At 44.1% G+C, this 27,742-nt stretch overlaps 1 protein-coding gene across 1 annotated transcript in view; it reads left to right on the forward strand.

Annotated features, from left to right (window-relative positions):
- The window catches only part of GGA3 (golgi-associated, gamma adaptin ear containing, ARF binding protein 3), a 55,610-nt gene that overhangs the window by 7,081 nt on the left and 20,787 nt on the right, over positions 1 to 27,742 (forward strand). The window contains exons 2-6 of the mRNA XM_015410728.1: positions 11,132 to 11,216; positions 12,366 to 12,441; positions 24,273 to 24,371; positions 26,433 to 26,556; positions 27,227 to 27,330. Coding sequence (XP_015266214.1) covers positions 11,132 to 11,216; positions 12,366 to 12,441; positions 24,273 to 24,371; positions 26,433 to 26,556; positions 27,227 to 27,330 — 488 coding nt within the window. The remainder of the gene's footprint in view (positions 1 to 11,131; positions 11,217 to 12,365; positions 12,442 to 24,272; positions 24,372 to 26,432; positions 26,557 to 27,226; positions 27,331 to 27,742) is intronic.

Genomic DNA, 27,742 nt, shown 5'->3' on the forward strand with positions numbered 1-27,742 from the left:
CAAATCCGAAAATGCCTGTTGGCACTCCGGAGTCCATTGCAATTTGCTCCCCCCCCCCTTTTCGCCTCAGGACCTTTCCCTTTTTTCTTTAATAAGTCTGTTAGTGGCAGAGACACTTGAGTGAAATTGGGGATAAATGCACGATAAAAATTGGAGAATCCTAAGAAGGATTGTAGCTGCCTTTGTGTGTGGGGGGGTTCCCACCCCACCACATCCTGCACCTTTTTGGGGTCCATCCCCAAACCCTGCTGATGTGGTAACCTAAGAAATCTATCTCCGTTTGATGAAACTCGCACTTAGACAGCTTTGCATAGAGATGGTTGTTGTAGAGGGCCATTAGCACCTCCTGTACCAATTTCACGTTTGAATCCATGTCTTGCGTGTAGACCAACACACCATCTAGATACACTACAACCCCTTTGAACAGGTGCTTGTGCAACACTTCATTGATCAAGTTCATGAATACACCCGGGGCCCCAGCCAATCCAAAGGCCATGACCAGGTACTCAAACTGTTCCAGAGGGGTGTTGAATGCAGTCTTATGCTCCTCCCCCTCTCGTATTCACACTCTGAAATAGGCGTCTCTCAGATCCAACTTAGTAAAGATCTTTCCCTTAGCAGCTTCGGCTAACAAGTCTTTAATCAAGGGCAGGGGGTATGCATTGGACATGGAAACAGCATTTAAGACCTGATAATCTGTGCATAATCTTAGCCCCCCGTCTTTCTTTTTCTGGAACAACACAGGAGCCGCGAAAGGGGAGGTGGCCGGTCTGATAAAACCTCGTTCCAGGTTCTTGTCAATGAAATGGTGGAACTCCTCCCTCTCGGAGGGGCTCATCGCATAAAGCTTTCCTTTCAGCAGTTTATGCTCTGGTAAAATCTCTATGGCACAGTCAGTCTTTCGATGAGGGGGTAATTCATCGGCTTCCCTCTCTTCTAATACCTGTCCCAAATCTGTATATTTGGGCAGGATGGCATTTAACTCCTCACACGCCAGGTAGACCCTCTCCAGCACAGGGCAAGGCTCCTCCCCCCATGTTGAGTTCCATTGATGCTCCTTGCAATGGGGGTCTTAAAAGGTTAGCGTCCCCTGACTCCACTGTACGTACGGGTCATGGGCCATGAGCCAAGGGTTTCCTAACAACATAGGGAACTGGGTGGTGGGGTGTACTATGAACGATCGTTGTTCCCTGAATACTTCCATTGGCAACTCAGTAGTTTGATACTGACACGACTGCATGGTGGTCCCATCCATCTGGGTAAACAGTATTGGTTCTCTTAGTTTTATTACTCCAGCCCCCAGTCCCATAACTAAAGTTGGGCTTATGAAGTCCTGAGAACACTCAGAGTCGATAAGAACCCTCACCTGTACTGAGTTCCGGCTTCAGGGTGCAAAATAGTAACAGTCACAAAAAACAATGATGTACAAGTTCTCATTGATTCTCATGCCAGAGTATCATGGACCTGCTGGCTGGCGCCCTTCACAGCAGGTCCTGGCCTTTTCCCTGCACCTGAGGCTCATCTCCATTGCTGGATGATGTTGTCCCCAATGAATGGAACTCTGTGGCTTGCAGTGCTCTTGGGGACCGGAGTTTTGTGGTGATACCACTTTACCAGGTTGTGGCGGTTCTCCACTTCACACGCCCCTTGTATCCACCCCACTAGGGTGAGGGGGTTGTCTTGGGCTAGGGCCTTCTCCAAGATGATGGTGTTCAGGCCAGCATGGTAGAACTCGATCAAAACCTCTTCCGGCCACCCCAAGAGTTTGGCGGTGGTGGCTTTGAATTAATCCAAATACTCCTGAACTGAGCAGGCATCTTGGCGGATCCCCCACAGACGGGTTTGAGCTTTTTCCAACTCTAGGGGGTCCTTGAATTGGTGTCATAGGGCTTGCATGAAAGCATCGACATCTTTCAGTTCTGGTGCCACCACGTTGTACAGACCAACAAACCAGTCAGCAGTCTTGTCCCGCAATCTGAAGCCCCGTGGAAGCAGAGTGGGTGATTTCAGACCAGTCACAGACTTTCAGCCTAACCTACATCACAGGGTTGTTGTGCAGATTAAAAGGAAGATAGAAGAATGATGTGAGGTACTTTGGTCCCCACTGTACTTTTCCTCCTGGGAACCAGTTGCCAATCTCCAGATGAAGGCTGGAGATCACTCAGAATTACAACTGCTCTTCAGGTGGCAGAGATCAGTTTCCCTGGAGAAAGCAGTGGACTCTCTGTCATTATACCCTGCTGAAGTCACCACAGCAAATTGACACTGAATACCGAAGAAGAAGAGATTGGATTTATACTTCACCCTTCACTTGGAGTCTCAGAGCGGCTTATAAACCCCTTTCCCTTCCTCTCCCCACAACAGACATCCTGTGAGGTAGGTGGGGCTGAGAGAGCTCTGAGAGAACTGTCCTTGAGTGAACAGCTCCAACAGAACTATGGCTTGCCCAAGGTCATCCAGCAGCTGCAAATAGAGGAGTGGAGAATCAAATCTGGTTCTCCCACATTAGGGGTGGGACCTCAGATAGGTACAATGCCATAGACTCCAGCCTCCAAACCAGCCATTTCCTCCTGGGGAACCATTGTTGCCAAGCTCCAGGTGAGTAAATTAAACAAAAAATGAAACCTGTGCAAAAATAACGAAAAACCTTCAACAGACAATATAATGATATGAACTTATTTAAGTGCTGTAGTTTATCCAAAATATATATATAATGTATACTATGCAAATCAGTAACTTAAAAATACAAAATAGCAGAACACATGGTCCAAATACATAAATAACATTCAGAAATAGCCCAAGTCGAATTTCTCAAACAGTGAAAAGTCCAAATATCAATATTTATAACTAGTAGGAAAGCTGATTGTGAAACCAATACAATGAGCTCTAGAAAGAGGTGATGTGTAAGGAATGCATTGGCTGGAAGCAGGGTAAGAGAGAAAGGGGGGAGCGCTGGTTGGCAGCGGAGGCAGCGTTGGGAATGTTGACAGTGAAGGGGAGAGTGGGGGGAAGTAGGGGGCCACGGGGAGAAGAGAGGGCACTTTGCTGCAAAGTTGCAGGATCTTGGCAGAGGCTGCCACTGCCTGTCTGCTTGGGGGGGGGAGAGGAGGGTGGAAATCGGAGGTTGGCGGAGCGTTGCAACACGGCTGGTGGGGGGGGAGAAGGGGGAGAGAGAAAAGCCTCTCGATTTGCTCCATGCTCAGAAAATCTCTATTTTAACTCCTTCCCCCCCACCCACTACAGCGGCGTAACAGATGGGAATGGTTTCATTTTCTGTGCGTGAGACACACACACACACACACACACACACCTTTTGGTGGGGGAGAGGAGGGAAAGACTGTCAAAGGCCTGTGTCTTAGACATGGGGGAGAGAGAGAGAGAGAGAGAAGGGAGGGCTGGCCGGTTTGCGCTCCCTCTGCCACCGCCACTGCCGCTGGACAACGGGCATGACTGGAGCGGCTGCCTCTCACGGTGGGCACTCGGCGGATGAAAATTTTGGCGGCAGTGGCAGGTGTGCCTGGGCCCCTGACAGCAGCCCAGGTACTTGTCCCTCTTAGGCCGCTCGGCAGCAGTGGCAGCTACCTGGACCATCGGCGGGTCTGGAGCGGGGCAAATTGAGCATGGCTCCTCTTCCCAAATGAGCAGTGGGCGGCGGACAGGGGCAGGAAGTGGAATGCACTGCCTGTAGGCACTGGCTTCAGTACAGACTGAGGCCGGACTGAGCGCAGTGGCAGAGCGAACCGGCAGGGCCGGAGTCTCCGTCTTCTGAAGGGGCCGGCTGCAGTAGCAGGGCCCGAGTGCCCATGTTCTGAGGGAGCCTGGCGCAGTCTGAGGTAAATTTTTGCGGGTGCTGCTTCTGTGGGCGGGAGTCAGGCAATGCAGCCAGTGGATAGGGACACGTTCTGAGTGACAGCTGACTGGGCCAACTGATTTGGGAGCATGTGGAATGTTCTGGAAAGTGCCACCCCAAATCAATTATATTATAGAGAGATGATTCCTCTTCACAAAACTCGTCTCGCCCTTTGTGTATATGTATTTTTTTTTTAAAATATTTTATTATTTTCCAAATAACATGATTGCAACACAAATCATACATTTTAAAGTGCTATACAAATTAATACATTCTCTAATACACCATATCACTGGCAATGGAGAAAATGGTGGACTCTGTGTCATTATACCCTAATGATGTTGCCACCGCAAATTGACCCTGGGTGTCCAAGGCCAGGGCACCTGCCCAGAGCCTCTTTCTAGCGTTTGTTGTATTTATTTCTGCAACGGGCCTTATTCCTAGTCCCTACATAAAGCCAGATTGAAACAGGTGCAGAAAATCAATACAGTAAGAAACCTTTGTGAAATATACTTGATGTTGTATATGTATGAATGCAGAACACTAACATCAGAAACTATAAACAGTATCTGGGTGGTATTACAGAGTCTTAGAAGGCTGTACAGAGTTGATGCCAACAGTTATAATAGTATGGGATGTTAGTTTATATTTGCATGTTCATGAACAGTGGCCACAGCAGTACTTACTAAAACCCTTGTTGTAGGCACTCTCTTTGTCACGTTCAGGTGACCAAGCGGAGAAGTTTTTTAAAAAGACAAAAAACGATAAGATCACAAATAAGATACACGTGTGAAAGGGTGGGCTAATACAAAAATGCGTCAGCTGGTAACTTTTGTTTATTATCACTGAAATATTACAGACGCCTGTAAAGTTTCTAGAGGTAGAAAATAGACAGCAGTTTAGTGGTGGACTACTTGATATTTTCCGATGCTCCACCTCACACATCCTTATTGCTGGACCAGCTTGGCAATTCTTAAGAAGAATTTCATTTAGATTAATTGTGCCTTCAAGCGAAAAAGAAAAGGAGGGGGGGAATGGACTGAGCGGATAGCGACGTTTTCCTTTGATGTATTTGAAACAAAACGAGAAAAAGTTTTGTCTCTCTGGAGCACACTTTAAGAACTTTCTAAAAGTAAACAAAAAAGAAAAGATGTCGGAGCTGGGCAAAAGTGAGCGGAGAAGAAGGGAGGGACTTCCGCCTGGGCGTTTGTGTGTGTGAGAGAGCCGGCTGTTTAAGGTTTGGACTGTTTATGGCTGTGAATCCGACGGGAGTTTTGTAAAACGGAAAAGTTTGAACTGTGACAGCGAAGTGCCTGACAAGCGCTTATACAAGTCAACAGTTGCGAGGAGGACCTAGTAGAGAGTCTGGGAGCGGATATAAAAGCGTAAATGAAATAAATACCATTCTCAAAGCGGAGGTCCTCCAGTGATGGCATGAAAGGAAGAGGATTTATAGTGCAGGAACTGAAAGTGTTAACAGCAACCCGAAGGAGGATTGAACAAGCCGGGAGGAGAAGACAACAGAGGAAGCTCCTCCACGTCAGCGAAAGTAAAAGTACCCAGCACGCAAAGAAGCGGTTCTGAATGCGCCCAGAAGAGATTTTTTATTAACAGAAATTCAAAGGAACATTACTAACATACTAACAGATAATTAATTGTGACCGGACAAGGAAAAGAAGTTTGACAACACACAGAAGAAGCCCAAGAAGATTAATTGGACATTACTAACAGTTTAATTTACCAGTTTATATATCACTCAGCTTTCTCTTTCTCCCACTGTCTACCCCTCCCATTTTTTCTTTTAAGCGAAATACCTCCCCTTTTTAGGGGAGCCAATAAAATCTTTATATATATAAAAAAGATTAATTGTGCCTTGTTAGAAAATCCTGAGTATTTTTAAATTTATTTCATTTTTTTAGCTCAGCCTTCCTCCAGGAGCTCAGGGTGACCAATGTGCTTCTGCCATCCCCATTTCATGTATATGAAGTATATTAGGCTGATGGATAATATCTGGCCAAGGATATCTAGTGAGCTTCATTGCTGAGTAGATATTTGAACCCAGGTCTCCTTGATCCTTGGCCAACGACCTTGTTTTGCAAATCTAAAACACATCTGTAGACCGTGGGGATCCTAATACAATTAAATAGATCATGCTGGATTGCAACCAGCCAATTCTTTGTGCATATGTGCACAAAGTTTAGTTATTCCCACAGTTTGGGTCGCTGTATTTTAGTTTGGCTGGTAAAAATGTATTTTCCTTGTCTTTTTTTCCTCAGCTCTGATGATTGATTGCATTTCTTGTTTTTGTAATATAACTCAGACATTTATTGCTCTGTCCAAGGAATGGACCGTATTTCATTCTCTCACATTCCTGGTCAGTTCTGTAAAAAGAAGGTTTAATCAGCTTCTATGCTGACTTGTGTAGAACAAGTGAAACAGAAATCTGTATCAACATCTTGTAGTTTCTGCAATTGCTGCTTGCAAAACCGGTGAAAGGCAGGTCTTGGAATAATGAAGTTTGATTCCTGTTTCCAGAGAGAAATATAAACTCCTCCAGTGAGTGCAATAGTGCCAGTTGCAAATAAAAAGTATAATCTGTATTCAGGGGCACAGTTCCCTCTAAACTGTGCTAGGGGGCGCTGGCACACAACATTTCAGAGGCCAGCTCAGAGGATTTCTGCTTCAGCTCACAAACAGTGGAGGATGGGGGCACCTCCTTCTGAGGCCCATAGAATTGGACCCCCGGTCCAATCGTTTTGAAACTGGGGGGGGGGGGTTAGGAGAGGTACCAGCAGCTATGCTGCAAATTTGGTGCCTCTACCTCAAAAAACAGGGGCCACCCAGGGCCTCAGATACCCCTGGATTGATTCTCCATTATCGCCTATGAGGCCCATTGACTATAATGGTCCCCATAGGCTATAGTTGAGCCAGAAAAAAATGATTATTTTTTTTTGCACACCCCTGTTATGCTTTTCAGTATGATTTGTAAGCTGCCTTCAGTCACGGGGAAAAGTGAGATATAAATATTTGAATAAATAAGTAGTTTGGGCAGGTTGATAACATTTAAGCAACTTCCTGTTAGTTAGGTTAGGCAGGGTTCTGACAGTGATTGTTCCACCTCTGCTATACTTGACCTGTAATCCTGGTTCTCATATTTCACAAAAAAGCAAAGTAGATTTCAAGCGTTTCCCCCCCTCCCAAGTGCTGGTATGGTTTCTAAGGCTCAGTGCAGGGCAACGGTCCAAGGCCAGGTCTACCAATGTAGTGGACTGGGGCAGGTAGACCTGTTCTCCAGAGGCCAGGTCTACCAATATAGTGGCAAGGGTTGGGTAGACCTGTTCTCCGGAGGCCTGGTCTACCCCTGTAGAGGACAACATTTTGTGTAATGAAATTTGACTTGTTTTCTCTTCTAATGTTTAAATTATTCTTAAAATATAGCTTAAATATAGTTTTAAAAAATTCATTCTGAGATTTTTATAAGGTTATGGAAATAATCTAAAAATATTATTAGTAGTAGTAGTATTATTTATAAATCACCTATTCCCTATGATGTAGGGATCTAGGCCAGGGGTGTCAAACATGCGGCCTGGGTCTATCAGGCCCGCAATGGAATTGGCTGTCTTCTGTTTCTTCTTCCAGTTCTGCTGCTACTGCGTCATCGTAGGTTTGCAGCTTACAGATACACACCTGAACAGCATACTCAAGATTGCAAAAGCACAGACATTTTCCTGCAATAATTCAGAGCAAGAGGTGTCAGTTATCAGACACTGTTAAATAAACAAAATATTGCAAGAGTGCTACTGTTTTAAGCATGTTTCTATTTTAAGTAAAAAAAAGACCCTTTGTGTTTGTGTCATTTATAAAGTTTATATCTCTGCTACTTGGCATTACATTTTATGACACACATGGCCCGGCCCAACAAGGTGTCATTTATGTCAGATCCAGCCCTCATAACAAATGAGTTCGACACCCCTGCTCTAGGTGATGTACAGTCAAATGTAGACTTGTTTACAATTTTCATGCTACTAGCTTTTTTGCTAACAAGGTAGAATTTTTGCTCACCACACTGTGGAGCTTAGAGGGAACATTGTTCAGGGGAATGTTTGGATTCCCCCAAAAGCTTATCAGGGACTCCATAAGGAAAAGATCAGTAAGTAATACTGGACAGCTTCCTTGAAAGATAATTTGCCTGATACTATTGATCTTCTTTTGCTATCTGTAGCCACAAATTAATATAGGGTGTGTCCTAGGGCACAATCCCAGTTCAAATTGGACAACAAAGGAGCATGTGAGTTATGATACATGCCCTGCACAGGGTGACAACATGCCTTCTGAATCACCTGCAGTATGCAGGACTTTCATGACAGATATAGGCATTCCTTGGCAGATGAACAGATGTGGAAAGGTAGAAAATCTGAAATATTGTACTACAAGAACAAGGCACAGAAATCCCAAAGATTTAAGATCTGTCTGACAGTCAAATGCCAAGGTTGATTTCATGTATAGGATTTCCTCATAATCCAGAGGTCAAACATCAAGAAGATACCAAAAATGCTACAGCACTTTAGAGATTAATTGGTTTCTTTGTTGTGGCAGGAATTTTTGTAGGCAATCGCCTTAATGATCAAAAACAAGTACAGATGTGCTGAAAGCAAGGTAACCGCTGGAGGTGAAGCAGCCAAAACTAAGCCCTTTTGTTCCATTCAAATAAAAGTTCTCAATTTTGGATGGTTTCCTCCCTTGGTTATTAAGTGGTTGGAAAGTGCAAAGTTTGGGTCCTTTGAATATTAGAAATTGTTTAAGATTGTTGAGCATTTTCAAGTCTTCCATATTTTGACTAGTCTGTGTCAATGTTCCATGAATACAATTGAGAATATATCCTCAGTTTATTACTGGAGAAATTGACAGACATGGAACAAAATAGCAAATTGAAGGTGATGAATGAATGTTTGCTTAACTTTCTTGAGTTAATTTTTGTAATGTTATTGTCATGAGTCAGCCAGGGCTCAGCAATAGTGAGGAGGACTCCTCAGGAGAAGAGGAGCCCCTTGTAGCCAGCCTTCAGTTAACAGAAGCTGATCAGCAGGAAAATGAGCTGCAGACTTTTCAGGATTCATAGCCAACAGCTGGTGCAGAGCCACGACACCCTCAAGCCCTGATTCAGCAGGTGAACCTCAGTTGGTCATTCCCAACCCACCAGTATCACCTAAACCCTTAGAGCATCACAGACAGAGGCTGAGAACCGAGCTACAGGCAAGACGGCAAAGTGCACGCCTCCTGGCCCGATACCAGCTGCTTGCTGATGACAAAGATAAGTAGTTGCAGGACTACTTCTGAGCAGCTGGCTGCAAGCCTGATCTTTGTTAGAAGTGGAGGACTTTGCACTGTCTCCTGTCTCAAACTTGAGAGATGGCACCAAAGAGTTTAGACAAATAGAGAGGTCAGGACACATAGAACATCCTTTCCTTCCTGCTATCTGATCCTTTCCTTTGAAATAGAATGCTACTCTTAGAGGCAATTTCATCTGCTTCTGCTCTCTCACCTCTTTCTCTCTCGCATGCACACAAAGAAGGTGCATGATCTCTCCATCTTGCACCATGGAGGCTGGACATGCATCCAGCATCCAACACTATCTAGTTAGTTAGAGCAGATAATCTATATCTATCTCTTACCTGCACTCTCAAGCATGTATTTCTTTTAATGAAAGTTGCTTATTAGTTTTAGAACTGATTGCTGACTCCATGTACCTTTGTAAGTCTGTTGCCACACCTAGCCCCAGATCTGCTGCGTTAGAGCCTTGACTACTCTGTTACTTTCTTTGGTTCCCTGGCAGTACCAAGTCCAGAGAATCCAACAACCTTTAGGAGTGGGGTTATAAGACCAGCCAAGAGATGCTGTTAGGTATGGACGCAACTCGTACAATAGACGCTAAGTCACCAAATCTGCCTTGTCTGAATTCTGAACCTCTGACCTTGGACTGAAGTGACTCTGCTTTGCCTGACTTCTGGACTCACTGACCTTGAACCAAACAACCATGCTTTGCCTGACTTCTGGCACCTAATACTCGGAGCCTGCAAGCCAGTACAGTTCTTCATGCTCAGCTGATTTGGAAACAGTTTTATGACATGTAGCATTTCAGACTGATCTGAAGTATGTTGAAGCCATTGTTACAGAAATGCTAAAAACCTACTAGGGCTCAAGAGTGACACTTAAAGCAACTGGGAACATGAACTCCTGGGAGTTTACATTTGAATGACCCATTCATTTCCATTCCACATTGGACCATCCCAAGAGATAATCCTTTTGGGACAAAGGATAGTTCGGTTTGGACCAGTCCACCTATTTTTTAGGGAATTTCTGAGCCATTTCCAGATGCTTGATTGGAGGGGGTCTGTATTTTATAAGTCTCTGATTGCTAAAAGTAGCCTCAGCCATCAAAGATGGGGCTTTGCATGGCATTGGCTACATTAGCGCATTAGTCTTAGAAAGGAGGCTGGCTTAGGTCCCATTCCATTGACTATAAATATCTGCACCTCTGGGCCTTTTCCTTGTCTTCAGTTTTCAGTCTTCAGCAAAAACTGAGTCCACAGTAGGTTGGGTAGGAGTTAAGGACTACTCCAGCATCTTGTTACTGCAAGGAATCCTGCACATGCTCTGAGAAACCTGCTACAGCCTAGGTAACACGTACTTAGCTGAATTAGTCCAACTTTACTGCTTTTTTTTTTTGAAAATCTCTGTGCTGTGTGTCTTGTGTGCCTTTCCTTTATTTTGGTTTGCCCTTTCCCCACAACTTTTCTTAATGCATTTTTCCTTGTTTTCTCTTTTATAAAAGCCCCCCCCCCCCCACTGCTATGCTTAGTACCATTTACTTCTCCAGGATATTTCTCTGAATCTCTTCCCTATGTCCTAGACTGCAAGGATGCTACATAGTTGATTATAAGGTATTTTCTAGATTTTCTACCGTCACTTTGTTATTGCTCTAGTCGTGCACTAGAATGGACCATCTCTGTGGGTCAGTCTAGATGTTCTCAAGAGGTTCCTCCATGGTGGCAGCTGATTACCAGGTGATTTCCAGGAAATTGTTGTTCTAAGGGAGTTTCCCAGCAAGGAAATATACTTCCCCCCTTTCCTTCCATAACACCCACTTCTTAAAGTATTTTTGAATGCAAAAAGAAAGGGAAAAGTATACTAATTCTCAGCTATTGCCCTGTCCAAGACAAACAGAATTCTTCTGTTTGCATCTTTCTTGACCTAATGCACTTGCTGTTTTCTTTTCATCAGATAAAGCTACCAACCCTCTGAACAGACAAGAAGACTGGGAATACATTATTGGCTTCTGCGATCAGATCAACAAAGAACTTGAAGGGTATGTGTCCAAAACCATTCAGGCAGCCATTCAAGGTCTCATGGGAGAAGCTGAAAGGTGGCATTCTCAGTGCTTCACTTAGTATGATTCATGAGCAGATTGGAAGTGGGGTAGTAATTTGCTATGGTTTGCTATGGATTTTGATAGGTGTCGATAATTTTTAGTCTTCTAAAAATGAAAAAGTTGCAAAGAAGTTCTAATCGTCAACGTGGCAGACTGTTTTGATATGCTGTGCCAAAGCAATCAAAGGTAATGGCTGAGCCTCATTCTGTCATAGGAATCACAACCTCTGACATGCTTGTAGAGTCTTTATGTCTCTAAAAGTGTTGACTTATTGTCATAATTAACTATCATGAACAACGTGAAATTGAGAAGTATTATATTTAATCTAGCAAAAAATGAAGGGAAGAAAATTACAGTCTGTCATGGTACGTTTTGGGGTGCAACAGGAGTCAAACAAAAGCATTCCTGACCACTGGTAATATGCTTGACATACCCAACAGTATAAGGACAAAACATTTGATGTCCGTGAAGGGTTTAAAGGCTACAAAATGCTATTTGTTGTTTTTCTGTTACAACATTTTATGAGCTGAATAAATAAAGCCTTATAGAGGGAATTGGCAATGAGCACTCATGGATCATTCAATAGCCCATTTTGGTTCACAGGGGGGCGACCAAAGTAAAATCTTGGGTTAGATCCCATGATCTGTCAACAGCTTGCTCTTCCCCCCAGCAGCTAATTCCAACCCCTGGAAAGTTTATTCCTAGGGCCAGAGTAATAGCCACATTGGGAGCAACATTGCGCCACCTCTTGCGTGAACAGAGGTCAGCTGACAAAAGAGGAAGGAGGGAATAATTTTGCTCCCTTTCCCACTGCAGCCTTTCAACTCCTGTGGCTCTTATTCAATGAGGGTCCTGTGACCCCCCCCCCCCCCGTAATAAACTTTTAAAGAGTTGGAAATGGCTGCTGAGGGGCGTCATTGCACTGAGTGCAGACCCTTGACAGCTTCAGCGTTCTTTCTTGCCTTTTTCAGAGGCATTTTTAGTCTTTATATTTGTGGAGAAAAGTTTGAAGATCTGTTTGCAGCACATGCAGTGACAGCTGCAAAAGTAGATGGAGAATGACAGTTTTCTACTCATTTGTTTCAGTCCACAGATAGCTGTGAGGTTGCTGGCTCATAAAATCCAGTCACCACAGGAATGGGAGGCAATCCAGGCTTTGACAGTAAGTACCCCTTGTAAAGAGCCCTCCCCTTCCTTCCTTCCTGCTGTCTTTGCCCAATAGGCAGAGGGTCTTCTCTCAGCCCTTCCTTCTGACTCTCCTTCTTTGCTAGTCAGCCACTCAAGCTCTGCCCCCCCCCCTTTTCTTCCTGCAGCTTGAGGCACAGATAGGCACTAGGCACATGTGGATGTGTGTACTGCTCTATACACACCCTCCTTCCTGGTCAGCTAACTGTTTGCAGCCCAGTCAGAAGTACCTGGTCTGTTGTGAAGATGAGCAGTCAGGTGCCCTGGGTGAGGTTCTTTGATCACAGTCTGAGATTTTTAAAAGGAAAAGATATTTATTTATCAAAATACAATCTCCATTCACTAGAACGGGGCACAGGAAAATTACATCAAAACACTACAGAGCATTACAGAACAAAGAAAAGAAAACGATGAGGCTCACTAAGTTGTACAGTCACTTGTTTTTTCTTAGCATTTCCCTCCCTGCAATGGATGCAAGCCCAATGGAACTCTGACAAATGTAGGCTGGTCAAGACATATTTCACTTCATTGTTCCCCTGTTCCCCAGACCTTGGCTTTTGCTTCTGACAGGGTGTCCAGACTTTTCTTGTCCCAGCTAGGAGAACTTTGTCAAGCTCAGGCCTCACTTGCCATAGAATGCTGTCCAGCCAAACTCCTGGTCTGTTGCTTTAGGGTTAACTGCTTTCTTAAACATGCTTCTTTCACTGTTTTTTTCTCCAATGCCATTTATCTTCTCTGCCAGGATGGTGGGGGGAGTGGATGCTGGTGTGAATGTCTGCTTGAGCTTGTATAGTGCGTGCAAGACCCCGGGAAGCTCACAATCTCCGCTTATCACTTGAATTTGGGATGTAACCATTAGTTTGCAGGTGTTGGGCCAGCCCTGAGGGTAGGCCTAGAGCTTTGATGGGCTGACTGCAAACATTGATTGGGTGGTTTGCATAGGGGGGCTATCCTGCTTTTTGTATAGGGTTGGACCTGGCATCCGGTGTCCAGTTCTGACACAGCATCTGTCTATGCTTGGAATCTCTCTAACTCCAAATCAACAAATCTTGCTGCTACAAGAGTCTCGTGAGAGTGATTGAGTCCAGGACTTGACATAGTGTCAGAACTGCCTTTTCCCCTTGACCTGGTGCACCACCGACATGATGAGCGATGGAAGTGAGGAGACTGAAACAGAGACCCTCCCAAAGTCACCCACTGGCAAGGAGGGCACCGTGCCACCCGAAGGGGAACAGTGGGGCCCTGATGTGAAGCCAAAGTGCCGATGGGCAGAGATGGAATGGTGGGATGTCCCAGACTGGGCTATCCCCTCCCTTGGAGCAACAGGAGCCTGGTGGCAGTGGGTGGATGAGGACTGGCACTAGGGCTCAGGAGAGTGTTCCACGTTGACCCCGAGCGCCTGAAGGCCGTGAGACATCGGCTGGAGGAAGCTGACATAGAGCTCATCCGGCAGGAGCTGAAAACCGAAATGGCAGAGCTGCGCAGACACCTGGGCTGCCCTGGAGGGCCTCCCCGATGCCATTCGCCATGTCCTGCAGCAGGCGTTCCGGGGCTTGGGACTGCAAGGGGGGGAAGGAGCTGCTCCCGCTCCATGGGATGAAGGGGCCCTGCTGGTGGCCCCCCCTCTGCACCTGTTTCCTGCACCCCCGGCGATGCACTGGAATCTACTTTTGATGGGACCCTGGGGAAGCTGGCCTTTTTTGTGCTGCAGGTGTGTAAGTTCCTGAGAGAATGGGGCCACACCTTTGCCTCTGATGAGCACCAAGTGAACTACCTGGCTGCGAGACCGCGTGGCAGACTGGTTTGTGTGTCTTTAAAATGTAGGAGGCCCCGAACTCTGAGATGTGGATACATTCATGAGGGCCCTCCGCCGGCAGCATGAGGACTCGCTCAAGATGGAGCAGGCCAGAACCCACCTTCGAGGGTTGAAACAAGGGAACCAATCTGTCAGAGCATCCTCGGACAAGTTCAAGACCTACGTGGCTAAACTGCAAGGCTGGTCGGAGGAAGTGCTGATAGAGTTCTACCGGGCTGGCCTGAATTACGCCATCTTGGACAAAGCCCTGACCCAGGAGAACCCAGTCACTCTCAACGGCTGGATTCAGGTGGCATGTGAGGCTGAGAATCATTGCAGTCTCCTGGAGATGTACCATCCCAAGCCACCCGTAGGGCCACCAACAGTGCAAGGGGCTGGTTGGGAGGCCGGGCACAGCGAGGTTGGGCCCAAGGGAAAGGGAATGACAGGGAACACCAGAGGCGGCAAGGCTTGTGTCTGAAGTGCAGGGGGCCCAAGCACTTCACCCCCAATTGCCTTTGTGAATAGAGTCCAGGGCCAGCAAAGAAGGGGCAGGGCAAGGCGAGAGAAAAGAAGAAGCTCAAGCCATCAGCAGGCTGCTTCAAGCATCCAAATGCCCGCCAGGAGGGGGAGAGAAATTGGAGAGCATCTCATCAAGTGAGGAAGAACTTCAACAGCCGGCAGGAAACAGCCAGGACCTGCTGTGAAGGGCGCTAAACAGCAGGTCTGCACTTCTCCAGTGCCAGAGTTAGTGAGGCCCTCTTCCCGCTTGTTCTTTGTGGCAGTGACTGTAGTTAACCCTCCCCTCCAAACCCACGAGTACGGGCTCTCATAGATTCAGTAGACACATGATTAGCCTGGCCTTGGTGGCAGGGCTGGGGGCGGAATTAAGAGACTTGAGGGAGCCCCTGGTGTTTTCTCAGATGGATGGGAATCAAGGGCCTTCATAGTAAATCCATCTGCCAAGTTCCCCATGGTGTTGGGAGGGCCCTGGCTCAGAATGCACATCCCATATATCCAGTGGAGCCTGGGGGCCCTCCGATTTGTGGACCCCCGCTGTCAGACTCATGGCTGGAATCCAGAGTTGGGGGGGGGAGCCGTTACCTGCACCTGAACGGATGTGCCTGGCCAGGGAAGAGTTAAACCAGATTCCTTTGGAGTACAGAGACTTGTCAAAAGTGTTTGAGGAAACAGAGGCTGACGAGCTTCTCCCCCACATGAAGACTGACTGTGGTACTGAATTTCTCACTGGCCACAAGCTCCCTAAGGGAAAACTGTTTTCCATAAGCCCTGCTGAAAGGGAAAAACAGAAAATTTATAGACAAGAACTTGGCTAGAGGGTTCGTCCATCCTGCTCCTTCCCCTTTCGCTGCTCCCGTGCTCTTCAGCAAGAAAAAGGATGGAGGGTTGAGGCTGTGCATAGATTATCATGGGTTGAATGTTATCTCAATGTCGAATGCTTACCCCATCCCATTAATCAAGGATTTGTTGGCGGTGGCCACGAAAGGCTGGACCTGCGTGATGCTTACTTTCGGGTGCGCATTCGAGAGGGGGATGAATATAGGACTACCTTTAATATCCCACTGGGGCAATTTGAGTATTTGGTGATGCCATTTGGACTCTCTGGGGGTCTTGATTAGCTAAGTGTTGTACAAGTATTTATTTAAAGGGGTGATTATTTAGATGACATTCTGATCTGTACTCAAGATAAGAACTCTCATGTGCAGCTTGTAAGAGATGTCTTGAAGGCTCTCTTCATGAGGCTGTTCGTGAGGCTGTCAAAATGTGAATTTCATAAGGAAGAGCTGGACTTTCTAGGCTACAGAATTTCAGGAAAAGGACTGGGGGTGGACCCTTGCAAAGTTAAAGATGTGTTAGGATGGAAGCCACCTCAAACTAGGAGGCAATTACAAGCTTTCCTAGGGTTCGCCAACTTCTACCACCAATTCATTCCGAACTTTGCTCAGGAGGACATGCCCCTTACAGACTTGTTGAAAACCAAAGGGAAGGGGCCGGATTGTAAAAAGCTTAGTATTAAATTAATTTGGACAATGTCAAAAGGCCTTCGAAAGGCTGAAGGCACTGTTTACCTCAGAACCTGTCTTAAGTCACCCTAATGAGAGCAAGCCATTCATTGTGCAAGTTGATGCCTCTGACATAGCAAGGGGGGGCATCCTGCAGCGGGGGAAGGATGGGAAACTATACCCCCTTGCCTGTGTGTCAAAAAAGTTTTCGAATGCTGAGCGACATTGGGTAGTGTGGGGCAAAGAGGCCACAGCCATTAAGCTGGCTCTGACAACGTAGAGACATTGGCTAGAAGAGGCCTGGGTGCCGTTTGAGATCTAGACTGACCACAAAAATCTAGAAGCTCTGCGCACCCCCCGGCGGCTCAGCACCAAGCGGTTGAGATGGGCAGAGTTTTTCTCCAACTTTCAGTTTACTCTTAAACGCATTCCTGGGAAAGCTAACTTTATGGCAAATGCCCTCTCGCGCCTTCCCCAACATGCAAGCCAGAGAGAGGAGATCATAGACTCTATGTTCCAGTTGGGGGGGTGGACAATGCTCACTTGGAGTCAAACCAAGGCAGGGGGAGATCCAAGCCTCGAGCGTGGGTGGAGAAATTCAAAGTGGCCTTCAGTGAGGGGGACAAGAAGGACATAGAAAGTGATGCCTCCCTAACCAAGGGGGAGAATGGTTGTTGGTATCAGCAGCACAGGTTGTTCATGCCACATTCCTTGCGTGGAGAAATTCTGAAACTCAGTCATGATAATAAACTGATGGGACATTATGGATATCTAAAGTCTTTGCATTTGGTACAGAGACAATTCTGGTGGCCGCACATGCGTGCAGACATTTCTCAGTATGTATCCTCATGTCAAGTGTGCTTAATGGGGAAGAGAAGGGGGGGAACCCCCTGGGCTGTTGCAACCTCTAGAAACTCCCAAGAGGCCATGGTCAGTCATTTCTATGGATTTTATAACTGATCTACCACCCAGTAAAGGGAGAACTGTGGTGTGGGTGGTGGTAGATTTATTCTCGAAGCAAGCCCATTTTATTCCATGTAAACAATGACCCACTGCTAAAAAACTGACACAGCTATTTATGCAGCACATTGTGAGATTCCATTCAATCTCCAAAAAGGTAATTTCCAGTAGAGGCCCCCAATTTGTGGCCACTTTTTGGAAGGAACTTCTGAACGTATTAGGTATTGATCAGGGGCTCAGTAGTGCTTATCATCCAGAGACGGATGGCCAATCAGAGCTTACAAATCAAGTATTGGAACAGTTTCTTAGATGTTTCATTAACCACCAGCAGGATGAGTGGCTTGATCTGTTGCCGTATGCGGAATACAGCTACAATAACTCTGTCCACAGTTCCACAGAGTCACTCCATTTAAGATAGTACATGGTTATGAGGGGGGCCCCCTCCCCACAATGGCATCTGGCCCAGTGGGACCTGGGGACTTGAACACTTGGTGGTCTGAGTTGGCTCAACAATGATTCTTGAATATGTTGTCAAAGGCTTTCACGGCCGGAGTTCATTAGTTGTCATAGATTTTCCAGGCTGTATGGCCGTGGTCTTGGCATTGTAGGACCTGACATTTCGCCAGCAGCTGTGACTATAATCCTCATAGGTATAACACAGAAAGATGGAGTACTCTCTGTGTCTAGGTGAGAAGAAAAATGGTAGGCAGGTAATTTGTATCTACTCAGGAAGGTGGGGTAGGGCTGACTCATTATCTTGTAGGAGTTCCCCAGGCTGTGACATGCTAATAGAGGAGCTTTCCTGAGGAGGTTCTTTTGCATATGGATTGGCTGTCGAAATTCTAATCTTATATGTAGTGCTGTTGTAAGATGTAGAGCATTTTGTGTTTTTCAGGACAGGAAACCATGCCCTATTTATTTTTAAACTCTCTTCTTTCCTAAGAACTTAAAGGTCTTGCAACCTGGTAAAAAACTTGGATGGAAATATGTGGGGCCTTTTAAAGTTCTGCACATCATTAACAAGGTAGCTGTTGAATTGGACTTGCCCAAGAACTTACGTCACATTCATCCTGTTTTCCATTTTAGTCTGCTGAAGGAGGATCTTGGACCCTCAACGTGGAGACCCCAACCTCCGGCTCCATCTCCTCTGAGGGTGGATGGGAAACTCCACCAGGTGGTGGAAGACATCTTGGACTCTAAAATCAAGAGGGACTCTAAAATCAAGCTTACACTATTTGATCAAATGGCGTGACTTTGATGCTAGCCATAATGAATGGGTTCCGGAAAACCATGTATGGGTCAAGCAATTCGTTTGTGCTTTCCATAGGAAATATCCTCACAAACCTGGAGGCTGAGGGGAGGCCGGGCGGGGGGGGGATGTTAAGCTCGGGCCCCACTTGCATTAGAATGCTGTCCAGCCAAACTCCTGGTCTGTTGCATTAGGGGTTAACTGCTTTCTTAGACGTGCTTCTTCCACTGTTTTTTATCTCTATCTTCTCTGCCAGGATGGGGGGGGGGAGTGGATGCTGGTGTGAATGTCTGCTTGAGCTTGCGTAGTGCATGCAGGACTCTGGGAAGTGCACAATCTCAGTTTCTCGGTTGACCTTGGAATGTAACCATTAGTTTGCAGGTGTTGGGCCGGCCCTGAGGGTACACCTAGAGCTTTGGTGGGCTCACTGCAAACATTGATTGGGTGATTTGCATAGGGGGGCTATCCTGCTTTTCGTATAGGGTTGGACCTGGCATCCGGTGTCCAGTTCTGACACAGCATCTGTCTATGCTTGGAATCTCTAACTCCAAATCAACAAATCTTGCTGCTACAAGAGTGTCGTGAGAGTGATTGAGTCCAGAACTCGACAAGTTTCATTTTGCACTATCATGAATTTCGGAGTGGATCCATGTATCTTTTCCCCAATCAAATCAAGGTGCATGTCCCAAAACTGTGAAGACCCAACTCAGGGTATTCAAATTATCTTTCTTCTTCCTGGCAGGTGGGCAAATGGTCACTCTGTCCTGCCTATTTGTATCCTAAAGGAATCTTATTTCCTCTCAATCTAAGAATTTATGGTTCTTTTTCCCAGAGAAAGAATGTTTTCTTTGAGATTAGGCCTCCCAGAATATTAATCAAAGTATATTTCATCTGTTCATCATAACATTCCCTTACCTCAGTATTTTAAATTCCCAGTATAAATGCAGGCTGTCTTTCACTAAGGGGTACAGACATTTAGATCCTTCTAGTTCCTTATAGCTTTGTGAGTGTGCAACACAGGTGAAATAGATGAGCCATTATTGTTCACCTGGTCCCATCAGTCCCCCTGAAACCTTTTTGCTCATAGAATAGCTTCAAAGGGTAGCCATGTTGGTCTGCAGTAGCACAGTTAGGTTCAAGTCCAGAATACTACTAATGACCCATTTCTTCTTCCGTACAAAAGAAAATAGCATTGCCCAGTATATCTTCTCCGTCTGCACATTTTTGTGTTGTATGGACTTGAATCTGGCTTCCTAATGCTGCAATCCTGCGTACACTTTCTTGAGGATAAACTACATTGAATATAGTAGATTTACTTCTGAATAAATATGCATAAGATTGTGCAAGATTAATCTGAACTTTGGTTAAAAATAAGTGTCTAGCCTTCATAGTTGTGAAGGGAAGCTTGGAAATGTGCTTACAGTGTCTCCTTAAGGCCTTGGACAAGACTTCTCATGTTTGGAGGGGCAGCACCTGTGACTTCAACAATTTCATGTTAACCCTCCATGATAACACATTACTTTCCTCCATCCTCACTGGTCCCTTTCTCCCCTCCCCATATCTCTCCTCCTTTTTCTTGACCTGTCATTCCAGTACTTGTCAATATATCTCAGAGCCTGCAAACACCCAAATCAGGATAACTTATGAATGTTAATTACATTTATGCAAACATTTTTTTCCTAAGTGCAGAATTTGTTGAGACAGAATTTAATTCTTCTGTGTATAAAATGCAAGTGGCCTGGGATCTAAAACACTAAATGGTTTGTGAGGGAAGAAGAGAAGAGATTGGATTTATACCCCGCCCTTCACTACCCAAAGGTGTCTCAGAGCAGCTTACAAACTCCTTTCCCTCCCCCTCCCCACAACAGACACCCTGTGAGGTAGGTGGGGCTGAGAGAGCTCTTGACAGAAACTGCTTGTGACGACCTCTTCTCTGGGGAGGTCTGGTTTTCCTTTAAACGTGTTCTTATGTTTTATTTTACTTTGGGTATCCGGCTGCCACCAGTAAATTTTATTAGGCTTTCCAAACCTTTTACTATAATATTCCTATCACAGGGTAGGTGGATCGAGAGTTTAGGCGTTCAAGGAACTATGTGTTTCCTGAGGAATAATGGATCAGGCTTCTGGGATAAACTTAACTAAAAAGGATTTATTTGAAGCACAGAGTAAGAAGTTGTTTAAACTGTAACTGGTTTGGAAATAGGTATTTGTAAGTACTTGTCAACTGTATCACACTCTTTGTAACTTTGACTCTCTTTAAGAACTGTAGATTCACTTTACATATACTCCTTTCTCTCTCACACTATCATGGCACAGCACTTTCAGTTATCTCTCAGGGATTTATGCATATAACTTTGTGACACTCTTTCATATAATGAACTAACTCGTCCTACACAGGGATGGGTCTCTCCTCTCTTACACAGAACCTAACCGTCTGCTTAACACAGAGACTTTTACTTTTATATTCCACACAGGAAAACTTCTCTCACAGAGACCTCAGGACAAAACTCATATCAACTGCTTTTACACAGCACTCTCTGCTAACTGACTAACTGTTTTTCTCATCAACTGACTATCTCCAACAGTCACTCCTGATAGACATTCAAATCATCCACACAGCATCCATTCCAAAACCCCTCCCCCTCTCTGTCACTCACCAATCACACCACTTGCCTGTTTCAACTGCACTCGACTTTCACTCAGCAATGTAAACCAAACTTTTAAAGACACACACACAAATAAACATGAAATCCTTACACTGCTCTTGTTCCAGAACAGCTCTTATCAGAACTATGGCTTACCTAAGGTCATCCAGCCAGGTGCAAGTGGAGGAGTGGGGAATCAAACCCGGTTCTCCCAGATTAGAGTCCGCGCACTTAACCACTACACCAAACTGGTATCTCTGTTTCATACTACATGTGTTCTTGTAGCGCTTAGAAAGCTGGATATATTTTCATCTCAATCATGGATGCAGTAATTCTCATTTCTGTATGTAATACTTCTCTTTTTCCATTATGTAATCTCCCTGTTGTCCAGTCTTTGCTGGCTTGGGGAGCCACATTAGTGTGTGTGTGAAGTGCTCGCAAGTCACTTCCAGCTTATGGAGATCCTATGAATGATCTATTGTTGACAGCCTTGCTTAGGTCTTGCATGCTGAGGGCCATGGCTTCCTTGATTGAGTAAATACATTTCATGTCGAGTCTTCCTCTTTTTCTGCTGCTGTGTACTTTTCCTAGCATTACTAAATTTTCCGGTGAGTCTGGTCTTCTCATAATGTGACCAAAGTATGATAGCTTCAATTTAGTCATTGTAGCTTCTAGGGAGAGTTCAGGTTTGGTTTAATTGAAAACCCACTTGTCTTTTTGACGGATCCATGTGTCTGTAAAACTCTCTTCCAACGCCACATTTCAAATGAATCAACTTTTGTCCTCTCAGCTTTCTTCACTGTTCAACTTTCATACCCATGTACAGTACTGGAGAAATACTATAGTATGAATTGCCTTGTCACCAGTGACACATCCTTACACTTAAGGATCTTTTCTAGTGCCTTCACAGCTGCCCTTCCCAGTCTCAATCTCCTTCTGATTTCTTGGGTGCACTCTCCCTTTTGGTTGATGGTGGAGTCAAGGAACAGAAAATCTTTAACAATTTCAGTATCTTCATTGTCAGCCTTAAATTTATGTAATTCCTCAGTAGTCATTACTTTTGTCTTCTTGATATGCAGCTGTAATCCTGCTTTGGCACTTCCTGCTTTAACCTTCTTCAGTAGTTGTTTCAAGTTTGCTATTTTCTGCTGATAATGTGGTGTCATCTGCATATCTCAAATTGTTATTGTTCCTTCCACCAATTTTCACTCCACCTTCTTCTAAATCTAATCCAGCTTTCTTTGTGATCTGTTCTGCTTATAGATTGAAGAGATAGATAGATAAAATACATCCTTGTCTGACAGCTTTGCCAACTGGAAACCATTCTGTTCCTCTGTATGCTGTCTTGACAGTAACCTCTTGTCCAGAGTATAGGGTGTATGTCAAAACAATCAGATGTTGTGTCACACCTCTTTCTTTTAAAACCAACCATAGCTTTTCATGATCCATATAGTCAAAACTTTTGCTGTAATCTATGAAACACAAGATGATTTTCTTCTGAAATTCCCTTGTATGCTCCAATAGATAACATAAATTTGCTATATGATCTTCCTCGATAATATCTCTGGTTTCAACCCATAGTTCTTCTGGTTTACATATGCAAATCTGTTCTTCACATTGTCTTTAAACACTTCAGGAATGTTGTTTAGATTGAATATTTTGTAGACTGATTGATACTTGGAATGTTTTGGTGTTTTTCTTCAGCTTTATTCTGATTTTCAATATTAACAATTCATGGTCTGCACCACAATCAGCTCCTGGTCTTGTTTTAGCGGAGAGAATAGAATTTCTACATTTTCTGCTTCCAGTTATGTAATCTATTTGATTTCTGTATCAGCCATCCAATGATGTCCACATATACAGTTATCTGTTCAGTTGCCTGAAACATGTTCACAATGAACAAATTATTGCCTTCACAGAATTCTGTGAGTCCCTCTCCTGCTTCATTTTGTGCTCCTTGCCCAAATTTTCTGACCATATTTGATTCTACTTTTCCCCACTTTTATGATCCGGTCACCTATTATTATTATCAGCACATCTTGTTTAGGTGTGTGGCCAATTTCTTCCTGGACCCTTGCATAAAAGCTTTCACTTTCTTCCTCTTCAGCATCTGTAGTTGGGGTGTGTACTTGAATGATGACTTGTTGGTAGGCTTTCCATGAAGTCTGATATTATTCTACCAGACTTTGCATTATAACCCCTGATTTCTTGTGCTATATCTTACCTTACTATTAGGGCGACTCTGTTTCTTCTGTGTTTGTCATTTCTAAAGTTAAACACTTCGTAATTTTCTGACTGAAAATCTCCTAATCCAGTCCATTTTATTTCTCTCATTCCCCAGGGTTGTAGTGTTTAAACATTCCGTTTCTTGTTTTACAATTTCAAGGTTACTTTGATTCATAGTTTACACATTCCATGTTCTTATTATATGTGTCCAACAGCTTTTGATTTTTCTTTTACACCCATTCACATCAACAATGGAACAGTCTTTCGGTTTTAATCCAGTTGCATCACTAAGAATACTTGTCCTCTGTTCTTCCCCAGCAGCTAGTTGAAAGCCATCCTACCTGGGGGTTGTGTCTTCCAGCATTGTACCTTTTTTTGTTTTGGATTGTCTCATCATAGGGGTTTCAGGGTATGAGATAATCAGTAGTGGTTTACCATTGTCTTCTTCTGCACAGTACTAACCATGGTTAGCTGATGTGTCACTGCTGTTGTCTCCTCCACCAGTGTTACCTTTGGAAGGTACTAGTGGCACTTTTACACCTTTTTAAGTTGAACTCTAGATGCATAGCCCCTGTGTAAACATGATGTCTAGCTATGGGACCAGCGAAACACTAAGAACCTGCCTTCTTCTTCTCACGTAATGTGCTCTGCATAGGGTTCTTACATAAACATGGTGGGGTGTTGCACAGGGAAGTTGGGATAAATACACAGGTAAAAGCTTGGGGAAATAAAGAAAAGTGATTGGGATTAGGGCTGGGCTGCAGGGAGTTCACCTTAAATTAAGCTGAAATGGTACAGGTTGCAGTTGAGGTGCTCAAGAACAACCTGTGCTCACATCTGGTAGGGTAGAGATCCTTGTCCAGACCTTATTCGTGGATTGATCATAGTTTGATTTTTGCTTGTCTATAGGTGCTGGAAGCTTGTATGAAGAATTGCGGGCGCAGATTTCATAATGAAGTAGGGAAGTTTCGTTTTTTAAACGAATTAATTAAAGTGGTGTCTCCGAAGGTGAGTATGACATTTGACCTATGTTTATGCTCAAGTCCTTAAAATACATTGTTCAGGAACATATTTCTGAGATAGGGCTGGCTAGAAATACATAAATAACAAGACTGAAAAGCCATTTGGGATAACTGAGGTGCAGATAGTAAAGGTTCTCATAGTAAATGGATTAGTTAGTGAGCTAGAATATGGGTAGGTGAAATGTCTGCATTTTTTCATGTCTAGGTATTGTCAAGAATCAGGAGTTAGGTTTCCTATTACTGGTGTAATATTTTGAAATACTGTTTGTATCCCAAAATGTGATCATCAAATCTTGATATTGGTTAGTTTTAGCAGTATGCATTCTGGTTTACTGGAACCAAAAATATACCCGAAAAACACCTTATCAGTATTTTTCAGGTACATTTCGGCTTCCCAAATGTATCTGGGATTTTTCAGGAGAACCAGAGAAAAATCCCTGGAAAAATCCTGAATATATTCAGGAATTACTGGCAAAACTGGGCTGCCCAGCAGAGCCTGTGGGGAGTGTTCTTCTCACGGGATCAACTCCTGGGTGGGTTCTTTTGGCCAGTCCAGGTTAAAGGGACCGCTCAAAAAAGCCCCAGCTGAACTGCTTCTCAGCTGTTTTAGTGGCTTTGCCACTGCCCCCCCCCCCCCCACCCCCCCCCCGGTGTTTTTAGGCTTGCTTCTATTGGACCTGGAAAAAAATTGAGATTTCAAAAAAAAAAAAATCCCAGATCCAAATACTTTACTAGTATTGGAATCTGGGTTTTGGGGGGGAATCCTGAAATTTTTTTCAAGTCCAATAGTCCCAAACCAAAAAATACAGAGAAAAAAAAATTGCACACCCCCTAGTCAGTTTGTTTCACCGTACTCATTTATACATGCTGTTTGGATAATGTGGAATAAAAGCATATAATGAAACTTTTGTACCTCTTTGAATAAAGAGCATTTGAAAACTATGATTATTGTCTCCATCTTTATACGGCCCATCAGGTGAATATCCAGTGTCTGGTTTACAGCCTAGCGGCTCCAGTTTCTGAGACGATTATACTGAACTGCAGTGCTATCTGTCCTTAGTTTATAGCTTTGTTTTTAACTGTTTTAACTATTTATTGTGAAATGTTTTGACTCTTATTGTGGATTCGCTGTTGTGATCTGCTCTGAGCCCACTTGCGGGGAGGGCAGAATACAAGCCAAAATAAATAAATAAATAACCTAGATGAGACAAGTAGTTTCACTCTGTTCTGTCAGTAATAAAACAGTACCTGCATTAAATAATGTTCCTGATCTAGCCGTTAAAATTAGAAATGTCTTTGCTACATTGTTATGGTTTAAGGTGTTTTTGCTATTTTGAGTATTTTTTAATTTATCATTTCCCTTCCTAAGTCTGTTCCAGATAGATATAATAGTTTTTTAAAGTATATTTTTAAATCTCAAAGTTCTTACTTGCTCAGAAGAGATTGTTGGAAAATGGTTTTGGTCTAGTGATTAGCACTTTTAACATCCTGAGGACTATTAAGAGGCTGCTTCAAAGCAGCAAAGAAAATGCTTACAGCAAGGGTATCAAATATATGGCCCGCGGGCCGGTATCGGCCAATCCAGGGCTCTCATCCGGCCTGTGAACAACTGGTTGTTACCTTTATTGCCATATGATAGAGACTGTGCATTATGTCCCTGTATACTGTCCCAGTACTAATGTGTAACAGGCGGTGAAAGTGGGAGGGCAGGCATGAAGATACTGTAAGGAAATACTGTAGGAGTGTTAATGTTTTAAGAATGTTTGTATTTTGAGTAAAAAATAATATTGTTAATTGGGTTTGCCTGCATCCTTTATACAGTTTATATCTCTGGTACCTGGCACTACATTTTATGGCATACATGGCCCAGCCCGACAAAGTGACATTTATGTCAGATCTGGCCCCTGTAACAAATGAGTCCGATACCGCTGGTTTACAGCATGGTTTCCCTCATAGTTCATCCTTGCAATGGTTCACAGTAGACTCTTTTATCTGAAGCAAGAGAAATCCATATCTTTTCCTTTCTTTCTTTCTTTTATTTGGACAGTACCTAGGTGACAGAGTGTCAGAGAAGGTCAAAACCAAAATAATTGAGCTGCTTTACAGCTGGACGGTAGCCCTGCCAGAGGAGTCAAAAATCAAAGACGCTTACTACATGTTGAAGAGACAAGGTCAAGAGCAACTTCCTCCTCGCCTTTTGTTCTTTTTCCTTGTTGTTCAATGGAATTTTGTAATATAACGGCTTAGGTAGTTAGTTAGTAACTTCAATTTACCTAAGACAGACTTGCTCACTGAATGAGACTTGATAGACAGATACACACACCCTTGCAGCTTTACTTTGGAGTGTTAAGTATTGTCACAGTATAAATCCGGCTGCACTGTTGTCATCCCACTAGCTGTTCAAGCCCCACTCTAGATGTTACATTAATCTTTGCTGCTCCGGCGATGCTTGTAATGTTAAAATCAGGTCTGACAATACCAGAAAACACCAGTGAGTAATAGAATGCTGGCAAATTCACGGACTCAAGGACAAAACGGTCTTAAAGTTCAAGTTCTTGGGGGCAAGCATATCTAAAGGCAAGCAACTCCTATAGTGAGTTTTGTCTGTTGAAGATCCCCACCATTCTGGATCAAGATTCAGAGCAATGTATGTTTCTTGATTGCTAATGAAAGGTAGCACACTGTAGTCTTTGCCAAGCTCCCGCTAGAGCACCATCAGCCAGTAGTTAGATGCCTTGACATACTGTAGCTGTCTATTTTTTTGCACAGGCAACTTGGATGGAGCAAAAAAAAGTGTTGTGCATGTAAAAGAGTGACATCATTTTCTCCTTTTTCATTCAGGCATTGTTCCATCAGACCCTGTAATTCCTGTGGAGAGAACCCTCATCCCCTCTCCTCCACCTCGCCCCAAAAATCCTGTGTTTGATGATGAAGAGAAATCCAAGGTAAAGTGGAAGTGAGACCTCTCATAAGCAGCCACCAAATAATCTTGTGATGCTTGCCACTTTCCTGCCTCCCTTTAGTTGCTCAAGCTCGTAGTCTACTACAGTGAAGAAAAACAGTTCCAAGTATTCCTTCGTTTCCTTTGGTGTTGTAGCATAACAATTGTATAAGTTTTACTAAAGACTTTTGCAGTGTCAAGGAACAGTGGTTCTCCTTTCCGTTTCTTCTTTGCTCCCTCTAAACATTCTGAAGCAGAAAGCATTGTCGTCAGAGAAGGTTGAGAGCAGCACCTTTGAAATTCAGAGCTGCTTCCAGATAAAAGCCTCACAACTCAGTTTAGCAAAGTATTAATCTTCTTGAACTTCTTTACTTTTCACTGAAATGGCACCAAAGTGAGGAAAGGGTAGGAGTATG

This window comes from Gekko japonicus, unplaced genomic scaffold, assembly GCF_001447785.1.
Source record: "Gekko japonicus isolate JY-2015 unplaced genomic scaffold, Gekko_japonicus_V1.1 scaffold15, whole genome shotgun sequence".
Classification (NCBI taxonomy): domain Eukaryota; kingdom Metazoa; phylum Chordata; class Lepidosauria; order Squamata; family Gekkonidae; genus Gekko; species Gekko japonicus.